Source organism: Bombina bombina, chromosome 7, assembly GCF_027579735.1.
Source record: "Bombina bombina isolate aBomBom1 chromosome 7, aBomBom1.pri, whole genome shotgun sequence".
Classification (NCBI taxonomy): domain Eukaryota; kingdom Metazoa; phylum Chordata; class Amphibia; order Anura; family Bombinatoridae; genus Bombina; species Bombina bombina.
In genome coordinates, this window is record NC_069505.1 from 39,043,905 (window position 1) to 39,065,435 (window position 21,531).

The 21,531-nt window shown below is 41.4% G+C and overlaps 1 protein-coding gene across 1 annotated transcript in view; it reads left to right on the forward strand.

Annotated features, from left to right (window-relative positions):
* The window catches only part of CCDC88B (coiled-coil domain containing 88B), a 217,907-nt gene that overhangs the window by 132,320 nt on the left and 64,056 nt on the right, over nt 1–21,531 (forward strand). The window contains exons 16-17 of the mRNA XM_053720050.1: nt 4,953–5,139; nt 19,188–19,333. Of these exons, the coding sequence (XP_053576025.1) occupies nt 4,953–5,139; nt 19,188–19,333 (333 nt within the window). The remainder of the gene's footprint in view (nt 1–4,952; nt 5,140–19,187; nt 19,334–21,531) is intronic.

A 21,531-nucleotide genomic window follows, 5' to 3' on the forward strand; every position in this document is an offset into this window, starting at 1 on the left:
TAACAGGGTGCAAAAATAATGCCAACAAAATTGCGTTATTGCACTCTCCATAGCGCTGCCATTACGAGTTACTTTAAAACCTCCTTGTGCTGTACGTTATGGTGCGGTAAGCTCTATAACGCACAAAAGCCAAGGGCTGAGTTTACGTGCTTGTGCACGCTTTCCCCCATAAACATCAATGGGGAGAAAGTATTAGAAAAAAAAACTAACACCTGCGATCGCGGAACGGAGATCGGCCTAGTGAAACCCCATTGATGTCTATGGGGAAAAGAAAGTTACGTTTAAACCTAACACCCAAACATAAACTCCAAGTCTAAACACCCTTAATCCGCCACCCCCGACATCGCCAACACTAATAAAAGTTATTAACCCCTATTCCGCCGCTCCCCGACATTGCCGACACTATTAAAAGTTATAAACCCCTATTCTGCCACTCCCGACATCGCCAACACTAATAAAAGTTATTAACCCCTATTCCGCCGCTCCCCGACATCGCCGACACTATTAAAAGTTATAAACCCCTATTCTGCCACTCTCGACATCGCCAACACTAATAAAAGTTATTAACCCCTATTCCGCTGCTCCCCGACATCGCCGACACTATTAAAAGTTATAAACCCCTATTCTGCCACTCCCGACATCGCCAACACTAATAAAAGTTATTAACCCCTATTCCGACACCCCCCAATATCGCCGACACCTAAATAAACCTACTAACCCCTAAACTGCCAGCCCCCCACATCGCCAACACTATAATAAAGTATTAACCCCTAAACCTCCAGCCCCCCACATCGTAACTACTAAACTGAACCTATTAACCCCTAAACCGCCAGCACCCCTACATCGCAAAACATTAAATTAAACTATTAACCCCTAAACCTAACACCCCCAACTGTGAAATAAAAAAAAATAAGTTTAAACTATAAATTAACCTAACATAACTATTCTAATAAAATACCAATTAAAAACCTAATATAAAAACCTATATTCAAAAAAACGTAAAGGGCCACTAAAGCCAAAATCTTTCTTTCATGATTCAGATAGAGACTAGAAATTTAAACAACATTACAATTTACTTCTATTATTTATTTTGCTTCATTTTTTAGATATCCTTAGTTAAAGAAAAAGCAATGCACATGGTGAGCCAATCACACAAGGCTTCTATGTGCAGCAACCAATCAGCAGCTACTGAGCATATCTAGATATGCTTTTCAGCAAAGAATATCAAGAGAATTAAACAAATTAGATAATATAAGTACATTAGAAAGATGTTTAAAATTACATTCTCTTTCTAAATCATGAAAGAAAAAATGTGGGTTTCATGGCCCTTTAACACTGCGAAAAAAATAAATAAAAATCTAACATTACAAAAAATAATAAACACTAAATTATCAAAAATAAAAAACTCTAAGATTACAGAAAATAATAAAACATAATTATCAAAAATAAAAACAATTACAGCTAATCTAATAGCCCTATAAAAATAAAAAAGCCCTCCCAAAATAAAAGCACCCCCTAGCCTACAATAAACTACCAATAGCCCTTAAAAGGGCCTTTTGTAGGGCATTGCCCTAAGTTAAACAGCTCTTTTATCTTAAAAAATTACTAAGTCCCCCCCTTAAAAGTAACCCCCCCCCACCCATCCAACCCCCCAAAATAAAAAAAAACTAACTATAAAAAATCCTAAAATACTCATTGCCCCTAAAGGCGCATTTCTATGGGTATTAACCCTTAAAAGGGCATTCAGCTCTTTTACTGCCCTTAAAATGGCATGGTATTCAGCTCTTTTACAAGTGCCCATCCCTAATCTAAAAAAAAACCCTAACACTAACCCCATAAAATCTACTCACAGTTGATCTATCTTCATCCAGGCGGCGAAAAGTCTTCATCCAGGCAGCGACACCTTCATCCATCTCGGGGACATCTTCATCCCGGCGGCGCGGAGTGGAGATATCCTGGAGGGCGATGACATCCTGCGCGGAGCGTCCTTTTTATACGATTACTGCCGTACACTGACGTTGAATGCAAGGTACCCGTTTCAATTTGATTTTAACAGCCAATTGGATTTCAGATGCTCTCATCCTGTTGGCTGATTTGAACAGCCAATAGGATTTAAGAAGCTCTCATCCTATTGGCTGATTTCAATTTGAAGAATCAAATCAGCCAATAGGAATGCAAGGTTGCGCCATTTTGAAAGGGATACCTTGCATTCAACGTCAGTGTACAGCAGTGATCATATAAAGAGGACGCTCTGCGCAGGATGTCCTAGCCCTCCAAGATATCTCCGCGCCGCGCCGCCGGGATGAAGATAGAAGACGTCCCCAAGATGGATGAAGGTGTCGCCGATTGGATGAAGACTTCTCGCCGCCTGGATGAAGATGGATGTCAGCAACTGTGAGTAGATTTTATGGGGTTAGTGTTAGTTTTTTTTGTTTGTTTTTTGTAAAAGAGCTGAATGCCATTCCATTTTAAGGGCAGTAAAAGAGCTGAATGCCCTTTTAAGGGCAATGCCCATACAAATGCCCCTTTAGGGGCAATGGGTATTTTAGGATTTTTTAGAGTTAGGTTTTTATTTTGGGGGGTTGGTATGGTGGGGGGGGTTACTTTTATGGGGGAGTCATTTGTTTAAGATAAAAGAGCTGTTTAACTTAGGGCAATGCCCTACAAAAGCCCCTTTTAAGGGCTATTGGTAATTTATTGTAGGTTAGGGGGTGCTTTTATTTTGGGTTTTTTTTTTATTTTTATAGGGCTATTAGATTAGCTGTAATTGTTTTTATTTTTAATCATTTCATTTATTACTTTCTGTAATCTTAGAGTTTTTTATTTTTCGTAATTTAATGTTTATTATTTTTTGTAATGTTAGTTTTCTTAATTTTGTTTTCGTATTGTTTTTTTTTAAAATAATTAATTTAGGCTTTTAATTGGTAGTTTTTTTATTTTATTAGAATAGTTATGTTAGGTTAATTTATAGTTTAAGCTTAGGTTTTTTTAAAAAAAAAATTCACAGCTAAGTTTTTATTTTTTTAAAGATAGTTATATTGTAATTTTAATTTAAAGTTAGGGGGTGTTAGGTTTAGGGGTTAATAGTTTAATTTAGTGTTTTGCGATGTGGGGGGGCGGCGGTTTAGGGGTTAATAGGTTTAGTTTAGTATTTACGATGTGGGGGGCTGGAGGTTTAGGGGTTAATACTTTATTATAGTGTTGGCTATGCGGGAGGGCGGCGGTTTAGGTATTAATAGGTAGTTTATGGGTGTTAGTCTACTTTGTTTAGTTATGAGTTTTGTGAAACATTTTTGTTTTGCAAAATGCATAACTACTGCTCTCAGATGGCGGTATGGATCGTGACGGTATAGGCTGTAATGCAAGCATTTTAGCCGGACTGCACAACCTGTAATACAGGCGCTATAAAAATCCTGCACTCAAACGTAATTTTTTTGAGTGCAGAATTGATGTTGCGTTACAGGCTAAAATGCTTGCGGTATAGCTATACCGCCGTGACTCGTAATATGCGTTCCCGGCCATTCCACGCGCAATGGGCAATTTTTCAGTGGTATAGCTGTACCGCAAAACTCGTAATCTAGCCGATTATGAACTGAAGGAATGATTCATCAGTGAGTAATACTATGAATTTTTTTTTTATTTATATATATATATATATATATATATATATCCACTGTCCTAATAGCCAACAGCAATGCTTCCTATGTTATCCTGGACTCCTAATGACATTCTGAGGGCAGAGGTGCAGTGGGGAGCTAGGCTGCAGTGTGTCAAATTACTATAAACAGGAGGAGAGACACAACAAACACTCAGTGCAGCTGATCTTACTGTGTGATTATGCACAGCACCGGACTGAGTGAGCTGTTAGGGGGAAGAGAAGTTTTGTATTCTTTAGTCTGACAGCAATTTCCTCATAAAGCTCAAATTTTTGCAGACGACACAGAGTGCTAAAATATTAAGATTACTGTCAGACTAAATAATGCAAATATCTAAACAATAAATTATCTACAGTAGACAAGTAATCCCCCCTCTTTCACAACAAATCAGCACAGCTCCTTACCTAGTGTGGAGAAGCTGTTTGTGTTTTTTTCTTCTGATTTGTGGCAGTTTAAGCACTGATTACTCACAGAAGGTGCAGCAAGGAGTCCCTGCCTAGACCTGCTCTGAGTGATCAGAGTACTTGCTGCACGCACAGCCTCACCTGCATCTCCTCCTGTCACACATGCCCCAGCTCAGCTACAGCCCTCCAAATCTCCTGGAGGGGACATTTCCAGGGACAAAAATAATCCAGGGACATACAACAAAATCCAGGGACTGTTGGCAACTATGAACTTGACCATAACATTTGGATGTGCAAATGGTAAACACATATCTATCTAATTATTAAGGGTGCAGGATGAGAGCTTAAAGGGACAGTCAACAATTTGTTATGGTTTAAAAATATAGACAACACCTACCCATTTCCCAACTTTGCACAACCAACATCGTTATATTAATATATTTTATAACATTTAAACCTCTAAATTTCTGCCTGTTTCTAAGACACTACATACAGCCTCTTATCACATCATTTTTATTTGCTTTTCACAACAGGAGACTGCTAGTATAGATAACATTGTGTTCACACCTGTGGAGTTATTTAAGAGTCAGCACAACACAGCACTAATTGGCTAAAATGCAAATCAATAGATAATAAATAAAAAGTTATGTGGAATAATTGTATAAATAAGTGAGAGATAAGCTGAAGTAAATTAGGAGTGAAGGGAGCGCCAACATAAAAAAGTGGAAAAAAGGTGCAAACAAGGATAGAACTGGATAAAGAAGCACTACTGGCAGTGTGCGGCAAACCTTGCATGGTGATGGTGAAATGGGGGAGGAACTGGAGTAGCAATAGGGGAGAAATGAAAAGCTGAAGAAAGGCATCTGCTTGATATCTCCCTCTTACACCACAGGCTGACGGAAGAGATGTCTCGGATGGACAAGAAATCAGCGGAAAGGGCCACAGAGCTGAGAGAAGCAAAGAGACAGCTGGGAGTGGAAAAGAGAGAGAGGGAGCAGCTGGAAAGAGAGCGCAATGAGCTGAGAGAGGGTGTTCAACGTTTAGAGATTAGCAACACTGCACTTACAGAACAGTGCCAGGTCTGCCTCTTGTTGTAAACCTCTCTCATGTTCTAAACCCCTCTCCATGGGCTAAAATCTGTTTCACTGTACTACTCATGCTCTGTGTGTCTCACTGTATAGGGTACTACTCATGCTCTGTCTGTCTCACTGTATAAGGTACTACTCATGCTATGTCTGTCTCACTGTATAAGGTACTACTCATGTTCTGTCTGTCTCACTGTATAAGGTACTACTCATGCTCTGTCTGTCTCACTGTATAGATACTACTCATGCTCTGTCTGTCTCGCTGTATAGGGTCCTACTCATGCTCTGTCTGTCTCACTGTGTAGGTACTACTCATGCTCTGTCTGTCTCACTGTATATGGTACTACTCATGCTCTGTTGGTCTCACTGTATAGGGTACTACTCATGCTCTGTCTGTCTCACTGTATAGGGTACTACTCATGTTCTGTGTGTCTCACTGTATAGGGTATTACTCATGCTCTGTCTGTCTCACTGTATAGGGTACTAATCATGTTCTGTGTGTCTCACTGTATAGGGTACTACTCAAGCTCTGTTTGTCTCACTGTATAGGGTACTACTCATGCTCTGTGTGTCTCACTGTATAGGGCACTACTCATGCTCTGTCTGTCTCACTATATAGGGTACTACTCATGCTCTATGTGTCTCACTGTATAGGGTACTACTCATGCTCAGTTGGTCTCACTGTATAGGGTACTACTCATGCTCTGTCTGTCTTACTGTATTTGGTACTTCTCATGCTCTGTCTGTCTCACTGTATAGGATACTACCCATGCTCTGTCTGTCTCACTGTATAGGGTACTACTCATGCTCTGTCTGTCTCACTGTATAGGGAACTACTCATGCTCTGTGTGTATCACTGTATAGGGTAATACTCATGCTCTGTCTGTCTCACTGTATAGGGTACTACTTATGCTCTGTCTGTCTCACTGTATAGGGAACTCACTGTATAGGGTACTACTCATGCTCTGTGTGTCTCACAGTATAGGGTACTACTCATGCTCTGTGTATCTCACTGTATAGCGTACTACTCATGCTCTGTGTGTCTCATTTTATAGGGTACTACTCATGCTCTGTCTGTCTCAATGTTGAAGGTACTACTCATGCCCTGACTGTCTCACTGTTCAGGGTACTACTCATGCTTTGTGTATCTCACTTTATATGGTACTTCTCATGCTCTGTGTGTCTCACTGTATAGGGTACTACTTATGCTCTGGCTGCCTCACTGTATAGGGTACTACTCATGCTCTGTCTGTCTCACTGTATAGGGCACTACGTATGCTCTGTCTATCTCACTGTATAGGGTACTCACTGTATAGGGTACTACTCATGCTCTGGCTGTCTCACTGTATAGGGTACTACTCATGCTCTCTCTGTCTCACTGTATAGGGTACTACTCATGCTCTGTGTGTCTCACTGTATAGGGTAGTACTCATGCTCTGTGTGTCTCACTATATAGGGTACTACACATGCTCTGTGTATCTCGCTTTATAGGGTACTACTCATGCTCTGTGTGTCTCACTGTATAGGGTACTACTCATACACTTTCTGTCTCACTGTAGAAGATACTACTCATGCTCTGTCTGTCTCACTGTATAGAGGACAACTCATGCTCTGACTGTCTCACTGTATAGGGTACTACTCATGCTCTGTCTGTCTCACTGTATAGGGTACTACTCATGCTCTGTTGGTCTCACTGTATAGGGTACTACTCATGCTCTGTCTGTCTCACTGTATAGGGTACTACTCATGTTCTGTGTGTCTCACTGTATAGGGTATTACTCATGCTCTGTCTGTCTCACTGTATAGGGTACTAATCATGTTCTGTGTGTCTCACTGTATAGGGTACTACTCAAGCTCTGTTTGTCTCACTGTATAGGGTACTACTCATGCTCTGTGTGTCTCACTGTATAGGGCACTACTCATGCTCTGTCTGTCTCACTATATAGGGTACTACTCATGCTCTATGTGTCTCACTGTATAGGGTACTACTCATGCTCAGTTGGTCTCACTGTATAGGGTACTACTCATGCTCTGTCTGTCTTACTGTATTTGGTACTTCTCATGCTCTGTCTGTCTCACTGTATAGGATACTACCCATGCTCTGTCTGTCTCACTGTATAGGGTACTACTCATGCTCTGTCTGTCTCACTGTATAGGGAACTACTCATGCTCTGTGTGTATCACTGTATAGGGTAATACTCATGCTCTGTCTGTCTCACTGTATAGGGTACTACTTATGCTCTGTCTGTCTCACTGTATAGGGAACTCACTGTATAGGGTACTACTCATGCTCTGTGTGTCTCACAGTATAGGGTACTACTCATGCTCTGTGTATCTCACTGTATAGCGTACTACTCATGCTCTGTGTGTCTCATTTTATAGGGTACTACTCATGCTCTGTCTGTCTCAATGTTGAAGGTACTACTCATGCCCTGACTGTCTCACTGTTCAGGGTACTACTCATGCTTTGTGTATCTCACTTTATATGGTACTTCTCATGCTCTGTGTGTCTCACTGTATAGGGTACTACTTATGCTCTGGCTGCCTCACTGTATAGGGTACTACTCATGCTCTGTCTGTCTCACTGTATAGGGCACTACGTATGCTCTGTCTATCTCACTGTATAGGGTACTCACTGTATAGGGTACTACTCATGCTCTGGCTGTCTCACTGTATAGGGTACTACTCATGCTCTCTCTGTCTCACTGTATAGGGTACTACTCATGCTCTGTGTGTCTCACTGTATAGGGTAGTACTCATGCTCTGTGTGTCTCACTATATAGGGTACTACACATGCTCTGTGTATCTCGCTTTATAGGGTACTACTCATGCTCTGTGTGTCTCACTGTATAGGGTACTACTCATACACTTTCTGTCTCACTGTAGAAGATACTACTCATGCTCTGTCTGTCTCACTGTATAGAGGACAACTCATGCTCTGACTGTCTCACTGTATAGGGTACTACTCATGCTCTGTCTGTCTCACTGTATAGGGTACTACTCATGCTCTGTGTGTCTCACTGTATAGGGTACTACTCATGCTCTGTTTGTCTCACTGTATAAGGTACTACTCATGCTCTGTTTGTCTCACTGTATAAGGTACTACTCATGCTCTGTCTGTCTCACTGTATAAGGTACTACTCATGCTCTGTCTGTCTCACTGTATAGATACTACTCATGCTCTGTCTGTCTCGCTGTATAGGGTACTACTCATGCTCTGTCTGTCTCACTATGTAGGCACTACTTATGCTCTGTCTTGTCTCACTGTATAGGGTACTACTCATGCTCTGTCTGTCTCACTGTATAGGATACTACTCATGCTCTGTCTGTCTCACTGTATAGGGTATTACTCATGCTCTGTCTGTCTCACTCTATAGAAGACAACTCATGCTCTGACTGTCTCACTGTATAGGGTACTACTCATGCTCTGTCTGTCTCACTGTATAGGGTACTACTCATGCTCTGTGTGTCTCACTGTATAGGGTACTACTCATGCTCTGTTTGTCTCACTGTATAGGGTACTACTCATGCTCTTTGTGTCTAACTGTATAGGGGTCTACTCATGTTCTGTCTGTCTCACTGTATAGGGTACTACTCATGCTCTTTCTGTCTCACTGTATAGGGTACTACTCAAGCTCTGACTCTCTCACTATATAAGGTACTACTCATACTCTGTGTGTCTCACTGTATAGGGTACTACTCATGCTCTGTCTGTCTCATTGTAGAAGGTACTACTCATGCTCTGTGTGTCTCACTGTATAGGGTACTACTCATGCTCTGTCTGTCTCACTGTATAGGGTACTACTCATGCTCTGTCGGTCTCACTGTATCGAGTACTACTCATGCTCTGTCTGTCTCTCTGTATAGGGTACTACTCATGCTCTGTCTGTCTCACTGTATAGGGTACTACTCATGCACTGTCTGTCTCACTGTATAGGGTACTACTCATGCTCTGTCTGTCTCACTGTATAGGGTACTACTCATGCTCTGTTGGTCTCACTGTATAGGGTACTACTCATGCTCTGTCTGTCTCACTGTATAGGGTACTACTCATGCTCTGTTGGTCTCACTGTATAGGGTACTAACCATGCTCTGTCTGTTTTACTGTATAAGGTACTACTCATGCTCAGTCTGTATCACTGTATAAGGTACTACTCATGTTCTGTCTGTCTCACTGTATAAGGTACTACTCATGCTCTGTCTGTCTCACTGTATAGATACTACTCATGCTCTGTCTGTCTCGCTGTATAGGGTACTACTCATGCTCTGTCTGTCTCACTATGTAGGCACTACTTATGCTCTGTCTTGTCTCACTGTATAGGGTACTACTCATGCTCTGTCTGTCTCACTGTATAGGATACTACTCATGCTCTGTCTGTCTCACTGTATAGGGTATTACTCATGCTCTGTCTGTCTCACTCTATAGAGGACAACTCATGCTCTGACTGTCTCACTGTATAGGGTACTACTCATGCTCTGTCTGTCTCACTGTATAGGGTACTACTCATGCTCTGTGTGTCTCACTGTATAGGGTACTACTCATGCTCTGTTTGTCTCACTGTATAGGGTACTACTCATGCTCTTTGTGTCTAACTGTATAGGGGTCTACTCATGTTCTGTCTGTCTCACTGTATAGGGTACTACTCATGCTCTTTCTGTCTCACTGTATAGGGTACTACTCAAGCTCTGACTCTCTCACTATATAAGGTACTACTCATACTCTGTGTGTCTCACTGTATAGGGTACTACTCATGCTCTGTCTGTCTCATTGTAGAAGGTACTACTCATGCTCTGTGTGTCTCACTGTATTAGTGTACTACTCATGCTCTGTCTGTCTCACTGTATAGGGTACTACTCATGCTCTGTCGGTCTCACTGTATAGGGTACTACTCATGCTCTGTCTGTCTCTCTGTATAGGGTACTACTCATGCTCTGTCTGTCTCACTGTATAGGGTACTACTCATGCACTGTCTGTCTCACTGTATAGGGTACTACTCATGCTCTGTCTGTCTCACTGTATAGGGTACTACTCATGCTCTGTTGGTCTCACTGTATAGGGTACTACTCATGCTCTGTCTGTCTCACTGTATAGGGTACTACTCATGCTCTGTTGGTCTCACTGTATAGGGTACTAACCATGCTCTGTCTGTCTTACTGTATAAGGTACTACTCATGCTCTGTCTGTCTCACTGTATAGGGTACTGCTCATGCTCTGTCTGTCTCACTGTATAGGGTACTACTTATGCTCTGTCTGTCTGTCTCACTGTATAGAGTACTACTCATGCTCTGTCTGTCTCACTGTATAATGTACTACTCATGCTCTGTGTGTCTCACTGTATTGGGTACTACTTATGCTCTGTCTGTCTCACTGTATAGGGTACTACTTATGCTCTGTCTGTCTCACTGTATAGGGTAATACTCATGCTCTGTCTGTCTCACTGTATAAGGTACTACTCATGCTCTGTGTATCTCACTGTATATGGTACTACTCATGCTCTGTGGTTCTCACTGTATAGGGTACTACTTATGCTTTGTCTGTCTCACTGTATAGGGTACTACTCATGCTCTGTCTGTCTCACTGTATAGGGTACTGCTCATGCTTTGTCTGTCTCACTGTATAGGGTACTGCTCATGCTCTGTCTGTCTCACTGTATAGGGTACTACTTATGCTCTGTCTGTCTCACTGTATAGAGTACTACTCATGCTCTGTCTGTCTCACTGTATAATGTACTACTCATGCTCTGTGTGTCTCACTGTATTGGGTACTACTTATGCTCTGTCTGTCTCACTGTATAGGGTACTACTTATGCTCTGTCTGTCTCACTGTATAGGGTAATACTCATGCTCTGTCTCACTGTATAAGATACTACTCATGCTCTGTGTGTCTCACTGTATAGGGTACTACTCATGCTCTGTCTGTCTCACTGTATAGGTACTGCTCATGCTCTGTCTGTCTCACTGTATAGGGTACTACTCATGCTCTGTCTGTTTCACTCTATAGGGTACTCACTGTAGAAGGTACTACTCATGCTCTGTCTGTCTCACTGTATAGGGTACTACTCATGCTCTGTCTGTCTCACTGTATAGGGTACTACTCATGCTCTGTGTGTCTCACTGTATAGGGTACTACTCATGCTCTGTGTGTCTCACTGTGTAGGGTACTACTCATGCTCTGTCTTTCTCACTCTATAGGGTACTATTCATGCTCTTTCTATCTCACTGTATAGGGTACTACTCATGCTCTGTCTGTCTCACTGTATAGGGTACTACTCATGCTCTGTCTGTCTCACTGTATAGGGTACTACTCATGCTCTGTGTGTCTCACTTTACAGGGTACTACTTATGCTCTGTCTGTTTCACTCTATAGGGTACTCACTGTAGAAGGTACTACTCATGCTCTGTCTGTCTCACTGTATAGGGTACTACTCATGCTCTGTCTGTCTCACTGTATAGGGTACTACTCATGCTCTGTGTGTCTCACTGTATAGGGTACTACTCATGCTCTGTGTGTCTCACTGTGTAGGGTACTACTCATGCTCTGTCTGTCTCACTCTATAGGGTACTATTCATGCTCTTTCTATCTCACTGTATAGGGTACTACTCATGCTCTGTCTGTCTCACTGTATAGGGTACTACTCATGCTCTGTCTGTCTCACTGTATAGGGTACTACTCATGCTCTGTGTGTCTCACTGTATAGATTACTACTCATGCTCTGTCTGTCTCTCTGTATAGGGTACTACTCATACTCTGTCTGTCTCACTGTATAGGGTACTACTCATGCTCTGTTGGTCTCACCGTATAGGGTACTACTCATGCTCTGTTTGTCTCACTGTATAGGGTACTACTCATGCTCTGTGTGTCTTACTATATTTGGTACTTATCATGCTCTGTCTGTCTCACTGTATAGGGTACTACTTATGCTCTGTGTGTCTCACTGTATAGGGTTCTACTCATGCTCTGTCTGTCTCACTGTATAAGGTACTACTTATGCTCCGTCTGTCTCACTGTATAGGGTACTACTCATGCAATGTCTGTATCACTGTATAAGGTACTACTCATGCTCTGTGGGTCTCACTGTATAGAGTACTACTCATGCTCTGTCTGTCTCACTGTATAGGTACTACTCATGCTGTCTGTCTCACTGTATAGGGTACTACTCATGCTCTGTCTTGTCTCACTGTATATGGTACTACTTATGCTCTGTGTGTCTCACTGTATAGGGTACTCATTGTATAGGGTACTACTCATGCTATGTGTGTCTCACAGTATAGGGTACTACTCATGCTCTGTGTATCTCACGGTATAGTGTACTACTCATGCTCTGTGTGTCTAATTTTATAGGGTACTACTCATGCTCTGTCTGTCTCAATGTAGAAGGTACTACTCATGGTCTGACTGTCTCACTGTACAGGGTACTACTCATGCTCTGTGTATCTCACTTTATAGGGTACTACTCATGCTCTGTGTGTCTCACTGTATAGGGTACTACTCATGCTCTGGCTGCCTCACTGTATAGGGTACTACTCATGCTCTGTCTGTCTCACTGTATAGGGCACTACGTATGCTCTGTCTATCTCACTGTATAGGGTACTCACTGTATAGGGTACTACTCATGCTCTGACTGTCTCACTGTATAGGGTACTACTCATGCTCTCTCTGTCTCACTGTATAGGGTACTACTCATGCTCTGTGTGTCTCACTGTATAGGGTAGTACTTATGCTCTGTGTGTCTCACTGTATAGGGTACTACACATGCTCTGTGTATCTCACTTTATAGGGTACTACTCGTGCTCTGTGTGTCTCACTTTATAGGGTACTACTCATACACTTTCTGTCTCAATGTAGAAGATACTACTCATGCTCTGACTGTCTCACTGTATAGGGTACTATTCATGCTCTGTCTGTCTCACTGTATAGGGTACTACTCATGCTCTGTGTGTCTCACAGTATAGGGTACTACTCATGCTCTGTTTGTCTCACTGTATAGGGTACTACTCATGCTCTCTCTGTCTCACTGTATAGGGTACTACTCATGCTCCCACTGTCTAACTGTATTGGGTAATACTCATGCTCTGTTTGTCTCATTGTAAAGGGTACTACTCATGCTCTGTCTGTCTCACTGTATAGGGTAGGGTACTACTCATGCTCTGTGGGGCTCACTGTATAGGGTACTACTCCCCTCTGTTGGTCTCACTGTATAGGGTACTACTCATGCTCTGTCTGTCACACTGTATAGGGTACTACTCATGCTCTGTCTGTCTCACTGTATATGGTACTACTCATGCTCTGTCTGTCTCTCTGTATAGGGTACTACTCATGCTCTGTCTGTCTCACTGAATAGGGTACTACTGATGCTCTGTCTGTCTCATTGTATAGGGTACTACTCATGCTCTGTGTGTCTCACTGTATAGGGTACTACTCATGCTTTGTGTGTCTCACTGTATAGGTTACTACTCATGCTCTGTGTGTCTAACTGTATAGGGGACTACTCATGTTCTGTCTGTCTCACTGTATAGGGTACTACTCATGCTCTGTCTGTCTCACTGTATAGGGTACTACTCAAGCTCTGACTCTCTCACTATATAAGGTACTACTCATACTCTGTGTGTCTCACTGTATAGGGTACTACTCATGCTCTGTCTGTCTCACTGTAGAATGTACTACTCCTGCTCTGTGTGTCTCACTGTATAGGGTACTACTCATGCTCTGTCTGTCTCACTGTATAGGGTACTACTCATGCTCTGTCTGTCTCACTGTATAGGGTACTACTCATGCTCTGTCTGTCTCTCTGTATAGGGTACTACTCATGCTCTGTGTGTCTCACTGTATAGGGTACTACTCATGCTCTGTGTGTCTAACTGTATAGGGGACTACTCATGTTCTGTCTGTCTCACTGTATAGGGTACTACTCATGCTCTGTCTGTCTCACTGTATAGGGTACTACTCAAGCTCTGACTCTCTCACTATATAAGGTACTACTCATACTCTGTGTGTCTCACTGTATAGGGTACTACTCATGCTCTGTCTGTCTCACTGTAGAAGGTACTACTCCTGCTTTGTGTGTCTCACTGTATAGGGTACTACTCATGCTCTGTCTGTCTCACTGTATAGGGTGCTACTCATGCTCTGTCTGTCTCACTGTATAGGGTACTACTCATGCTCTGTCTGTCTCTCTGTATAGGGTACTACTCATGCTCTGTCTGTCTCACTGTATAGGGTACTATTCATGCTTTGTCTGTCTTACTGTATTTGGTACTTCTCATGCTCTGTCTGTCTCACTGTATAGGATACTACCCATGCTCTGTCTGTCTCACTCTAAAGGGTACTACTCATGCTCTGTGTGTCTCACTGTCTAGGGTACTAATCATTATTTGTCTTTCTCACTGTATAGGGTAATACTCATGCTCTGTCTGTCTCACTGTATAGGGTACTACTTATGCTCTGTCTCTCTCACTGTATAGGGTACTACTCATGCTCTGTGTGTCTCACAGTATAGGGTACTACTCATGCTCTGTGTATCTCACTTTATAGGGTACTACTCATGCTCTGTGTGTCTCACTGTATAGGGTACTACTCATGCTCTGTGTGTCTCATTTTATAGGGTACTACTCATGCTCTGTGTGTCTCACTGTATAGGGTACTACTCATGCTCTGTCTGTCTCACTGTATAGGGTACTACTTATGCTCTGTCTCTCTCACTGTATAGGGTACTACTCATGCTCTGTGTATCTCACTTTATAGGGTACTAGTCATGCTCTGTCTGTCTCACTGTATAGGGTACTACTCATGCTCTGTGTATCTCACTTTATAGGGTACTACTCATGCTCTGTGTGTCTCACTGTATAGGGTACTACTCATGCTCTGGCTGCCTCACTTTATAGGGTACTACTCATGCTCTGCCTGTCTCACTGTATAGGGTACTACTCATGCTCTGTGTGTCTCACTGTTTAGGGTACTACTCATGTTCTGTGTGTCTCACTGTATAGGGTACTACTCATGCTCTGTGTGTCTCACTGTATAGGGTACTACTCATGCTCTGTCTGTCTCACTGTATAGGGTACTACTCATGCTCTGTGTGTCTCATTGTATAGGGTACTACTCATGCTCTGTGTGTCTCACTGTATAGGGTACTACTCATGCTCTGTCTGTCTCACTCTAAAGGGTACTACTCATGCTCTGTCTGTCTCACTGTATAGGGTACTACACATGCTCTGTGTGTCTCACTGTATAGGGTACTACACATGCTCTGTGTGTCTCACTGTATAGGTACTACTCATGCTCTGTCTGTCTCACTGTATAGGGTACTACACATGCTCTGTGTGTTTCACTGTATAGGGTACTACACATGCTCTGTCTGTCTCACTGTATAAGGTACTACACATGCTCTGTGTGTCTCACTGTATAGGGTACTACTCATGCTCTGTTTGTCTCACTGTATAGGGTACTACTCATGCTCTGTCTGTCTCACTCTAAAGGGTACTACTCATGCTCTGTCTGTCTCACTGTATAGGGTACTACTCATGCTCTGTCTGTCTCACTGTATAGGGTATTACTCATGCTCTGTGGGGCTCACTGTATAGGGTACTACTTATGCTCTGTGTCTCACTGTATAGGGTACTACTCATGCTCTGTGTGTCTCACTGTATAGGGTACTACTCATGATCTGTCTGTCTCACTCTAAAGGGTACTACTCATGCTCTGTCTGTCTCACTGTATAAGGTACTACACATGCTCTGTGTGTCTCACTGTATAGGGTACTACACATGCTCTGTGTGTCTCACTGTATAGGGTACTACTCATGCTCTGTCTGTCTCACTGTATAGGGTACTACATATGCTCTGTCTGTCTCACTGTATAGGGTACTACACATGCTCTGTCTGTCTCACTCTAAAGGGTACTACTCATGCTCTGTCTGTCTTACTGTATAGGGTACTACTCATGCTCTTTCTGTCTCACTGTATAGGGTACTACTCATGCTCTGTGGGGCTCACTGTATAGGGTACTACTTATGCTCTGTGTCTCACTGTATAGGGTATTACTCATGCTCTGTGTGTCTCACTGTATAGGGTACTATACATGCTCTGTGTGTCTCACTGTATAGGGTACTACTCATGCTCTGTCTGTCTCACTGTATAGGGTACTACACATGCTCTGTCTGTCTCACTGTATAGGGTACTACACATGCTCTGTCTGTCTCACTGTATAGGGTACTACACATGCTCTGTGTGTCTCACTGTATAGGGTACTACTCATGCTCTGTCTGTCTCACTGTATAGGGTACTACTCATGCTCTGTCTGTCTCACGCTAAAGGGTGCTACTCATGCTCTGTCTGTCTCACTGTATAGGGTACTACTCATGATCTGTCTGTCTCACTTTATAGGGTACTACTCATGCTCTGTGGGGCTCACTGTATAGGGTACTACTTATGCTCTGTCTGTCTTACTGTACAGGGTACTACTCATGCTCTGTGTGTCTCACTGTATAGGGTACTACTCATGCTCTGTCTGTCTCACTGTATAGGGTACTACTCATGCTCTGTGTGTCTCACTGTATATGGTATTACTCATGCTCTGTCTGTCTCATTGTATAGGTACTACTCATGCTCTGTCTGTCTCACTGTATAGGGTACTATACATGCTCTGTCTGTCTAACTCTAAAGGGTACTACTCATGCTCTGTGTGTCTCACTGTATAGGGTACTCCTCATGCTCTGTCTGTCTTGCTGTATAGGGTACTACTCATGCTCTGTGTGTCTCACTGTATAGGGTACTACTCATGCTCTGTGTGTCTCACTATATAGGGTACTACTCATGCTCTGTGTGTCTTGCTGTATAGGGTACTACTCATGCTCTGTGTGTCTCACTGTATAGGGTACTACTCATGCTCTGTGTGTCTCACTGTATAGGGTACTACTCATGCTCTGTCTGTCTCACTGTATAGGGTACTACTCATGCTCTGTCTGTCTCACTGTATAGGGTACTACTCATGCTCTGTGTGTCTCACTGTATAGGGTACTACTCATGCTCTGTCTGTCTCACTCTAAAGGGTACTACTCATGCTCTGTGTGTCTCACTGTATAGGGTACTACTCATGCTCTGTGTGTCTCACTGTATAGGTTACTACTCATGCTCTGTCTGTCTCACTCTAAAGGGTACTACTCATGCTCTGTGTGTCTCAGTGTATAGGGTACTTCTCATGTTCTGTCTGTCTCACTGTATAGGGTACTACTCATGCTCTGTGTGTCTCAGTGTATAGGGTACTACTCATACTCTGTCTTTCTCACTGTGTAGGGTACTACTCATTCTCTGTCTGTCTCAGTGTATAGGGTACTTCTCATGTTCTGTCAGTCTCACTGTATAGGGTACTACTCATGCTCTGTGTGTCTCAGTGTATAGGGTACTGCTCATACTCTGTCTTTCTCACTGTATAGGGTATTACTCATGCTCTGTGTGTCTCAGTGTATAGGGTACTACTCATACTCTGTCTTTCTCACTGTATAGGGTACTACTCATGCTCTGTGTGTCTCACTGTATAGGGTACTACTCATGCTCTGTGTGTCTCACTGTATAGGGTACTACTCATGCTCTGTCTGTCTCACTCTAAAGGGTACTACTCATGCTCTGTGTGTCTCACTGTATAGGGTACTAATCATGCTCTGTGTGTCTCAGTGTATAGGGTACTATATACACTCTGTCTGTCTCACTGTATGGGGTACTACTCATGCTCTGTGTGTCTCAGTGTATAGGGTACTACTCATGCTCTGTGTGTCTGAGTGTATAGGGTACTATACACACTCTGTCTGTCTCACTGTATGGGGTACTACTCATGCTCTGTGTGTCTCAGTGTATAGGGTACTACTCACACTATGTGTGCTATTGTATAGGGTACAGCCTCTTTGTATAATGCGTATCTTACTATGTATAATTGTCACATTATGATCCTCATTCCAGTCATGTGAAGTGCAGGTGCTTTATTAGATTTGAACTGATTGGTTTTAAAATCATGAAATGACCCATTTACTTTGTCACATGCAATTGTGCCTGTTAAATACGTCTCTCTTTAACTTTAACTGGTGCAATTCAACACTTTTAGGAAAATACTTCTTTAGCAGCTCCTCAAATAATTTGTTAATAAAAAGTTAAACATACTGCATAGTACAAATGACCACATCAATATTTTGGAATATTTAATCATGTTAATTATAAAATTACCAAGATTATATAAAATGATTATTGTACGCATCATGAATTGATACCAGTGGTTACATAAGAAAAAACATGCAGTCATCATTAATAATGAATTTTCTATGATCTTTTGATGTTGTCGTATTTCTTTTGCTTCTGTAAAGGTTTTAAAATACTCATAAGAACACACTTAATAAGGCCCTGATACCTCATTTTCTTATAGTGATTAATTTGTTTATTATCTTATTACATTTGTCTTTTTCTAATTCAAACTAAAACTTTTCTTATTTATCACTTTCAAATCCATTAAAAAACACACAAGCTGCTATTGTTCTTGTGTGCATATTCAAACAGTTTGTAATCTATGCATTTATGCGCTGTAATAATCTTACGCTACAGTTGGTATGTGGTTAACGGCTGCCACTATGTTTTAGGCAGGGGTGGGCAAATCTGTTTAAAATTTAGGAGCCAGTAAGAATCTTTAGGAGCCGGGAATATTTTTAGGAACCAGACAGTGGTATTTGTAAATAGATCAACGAAGAACAACCAATAGAAATGTTTGGAGCCAGGGGTAACATTCTAATAGCCAGTGGCTACCTGGTTCCTGGTTTGTCGAGTCCTGGTTTAGGCTGTCTTGTTGTTTATGGTATTCTTTCTCACTCTCACTGTTTAAGTCACTATCTTTAATTAGTAATGGACTTTCTCCTTGCATAAGCAACTAAGGTCTGTCTCGCTATTTATAGACTCTCTGTCTGTCTTACTGTTTCCTGGTCTAATCCTCACTGTATCTGTCTTATTGTGTACAGGACTGATGTAGTGATTGTCTCACAATACAAATGACTAACTGTGTCTCATAGGCTCTGTCTCAAGTGAAGCTGTCCATTCAAGATCAGAACAGTATGTTGCTATCTCAGATACGTACGCTAAGCAATGAGAATCGCGAGTTATTAGAGCGTAGTCTGCAGAGTGGCGAACTGAGACAAGAAGAAGAGAGACGCTACAGGTGAGTGAGATCTCTGACTTTTATATTTATAGTCAACCTATTCAAATGGTCTTTGTAGTAAAGCCCCTTTTAATCCTGCTTTAACTGAAAGGGGAAATACCTCCATTCTGCCTATGATTATACCCGTTAGAGATTTGATGTGCATCAGTCCACCGTCCAATAGGGATACATCTACAGTACACACCCCTTAATTCTAATTAGCGGTTTTACAACTTAAATACCCAGTTGCTGAGAGGGAGATTTGTATTTTGCACACCTTTTCCTGCCACCTTCCTAGTGCTCAATTTGCTGATGCAGAGTTTTAAGCTTGTTGCCATTTGTTTGTTGGAAATAATAACTTTTGGGCCTATATAAGTATAGGTTTCTCTCCTAACATTTAATTCTGTTTTTTTTTTTTAAAGTTATTAGGTCTAACAAAAAAGAACTGCTCACTAACGCCTTAATGATTGAAAGTGCAGCAATGCGACAAAATATTCCAAAGAACTGACAGTACTGTTTAAAGGCAGCATCGCCGAGAGGTGTTTTACCCTTTATTTCAATGGGTGGTGATGCAGCTCTGATACTGGGAAAATATTCAAAGCAGCACCTCTATGGAAGGTGTAATGTAAATGATCCCTTTACACCCCTGTTTGTACAATACAATATTAAAGTAAACATATCAATAATACACGTATAGGAGCTGAGGGATTGTGGGTATATGATATATGTATTTATAGCGTTAACTTACTTTAAGCGCAATTTCTGATTCTTCTTTCTGTAATCGTAATTACATTTTTCAATATTGTGTTTGTATTAGACTTTTTATATTGTGAATGCGATGGCGTGAACATTTTTTACTTATATTCAGATCGCATTGTAGCAAACGTGTTGTTATTATAGAACACGTTTGCTACAGTACGATTGCAATATTATAAGTAAAACACGTTCACGCCATCATGTTCGCAATATTAGAAGTCTAATACAAACGCAACATTGAAAACTTAAAGCGCGATTACAGAAAGATGAATCAGAAATGAAAAACAGGTAGCTAAAGAAAGGACTACAAATCCCAAAAGATATTAGTAAGTGTATGTGTTCAAAGTGCCTCAAATAGGCTAGGTGTCAATGAAGCCTGGTGGGAAAAATAAGTAAAAATGTGACAAAAAAGAGAAAAAAAGTCTTAGGGTTGTAAGACTTTTTTCTCTTTTCTCTTTTTTGTCACATTTTTACTTATTTTTACTTATTTTTCCCACCAAAGAAATTTTTTTATTCATTTTTCTATCAAAGCACTTTTTTTACATTTCAATTCATAGCCATTTGAGAATTTTTTTAACTGACTTTTTTCACAATTGTGATCACTTTTTATATTATTTTTCAATCACTTTCTATTATTTCTCAAATCACTTTTTCTATTTTTGTTCCATACTTTTATTTATTGGCACATACAGTCGGCTGCCAGCCGATTCCAATAGGTAATTAATACCATCCATAACTCATGGACAGGTGTTAACACTGCATTACATAATTTCAAATCCCATCATTTGCAAGGAAATATCTGCCCCTTAACTAGCATTGATTCCTAACCCTTATTAGAATCTCATGCTTACACTTTTAAACCCTTTTAACAGATGTAATATTGCTTAAATTGTGGTATTGTGGATCCACATTTTATTGTATTTTATTGTATTTCATTGTACTTTGGAGCTTATATTGTATCATGCTACCTACATTTCACATGTGATATTAGGGAAGTTTGTAATTAAACTTGCTTTTAGTACACCAACCCTTCGTTGACACCTAGCCTATTTGAGGCGCTTTGAACACATACACTTACTAATACCTTTCTCTAGGCCAGCTAGTTAGCCTTTGTTCAGAGCTATAGGTGTGCTTGGTCTTCGGTGCTTTATCTATTATAACACGTATATAAGTCCCAAAAGATGTTTTAAGCACATACATGTAAGATAATGCAAGAATGAAAATGTTGTCCCATTGAAATCATATATGGGGACTTTGGTTTGTGAGCAGCACTCCTTTTCATTCATATAGATGGTGGAATAACACGATCCATTACTCTTGGGAATTACTCTTTTCTACCACTAGGAGGAGGCAAAGATTCCCGAACCCTAAAAGCCCTATAAAACCCCTCCCACTTCAAACACATGCCTCAGTCTTTTTTTTTGCCTCCACTGGGGGTGGTTGAAGAATGAAATGCACATTTT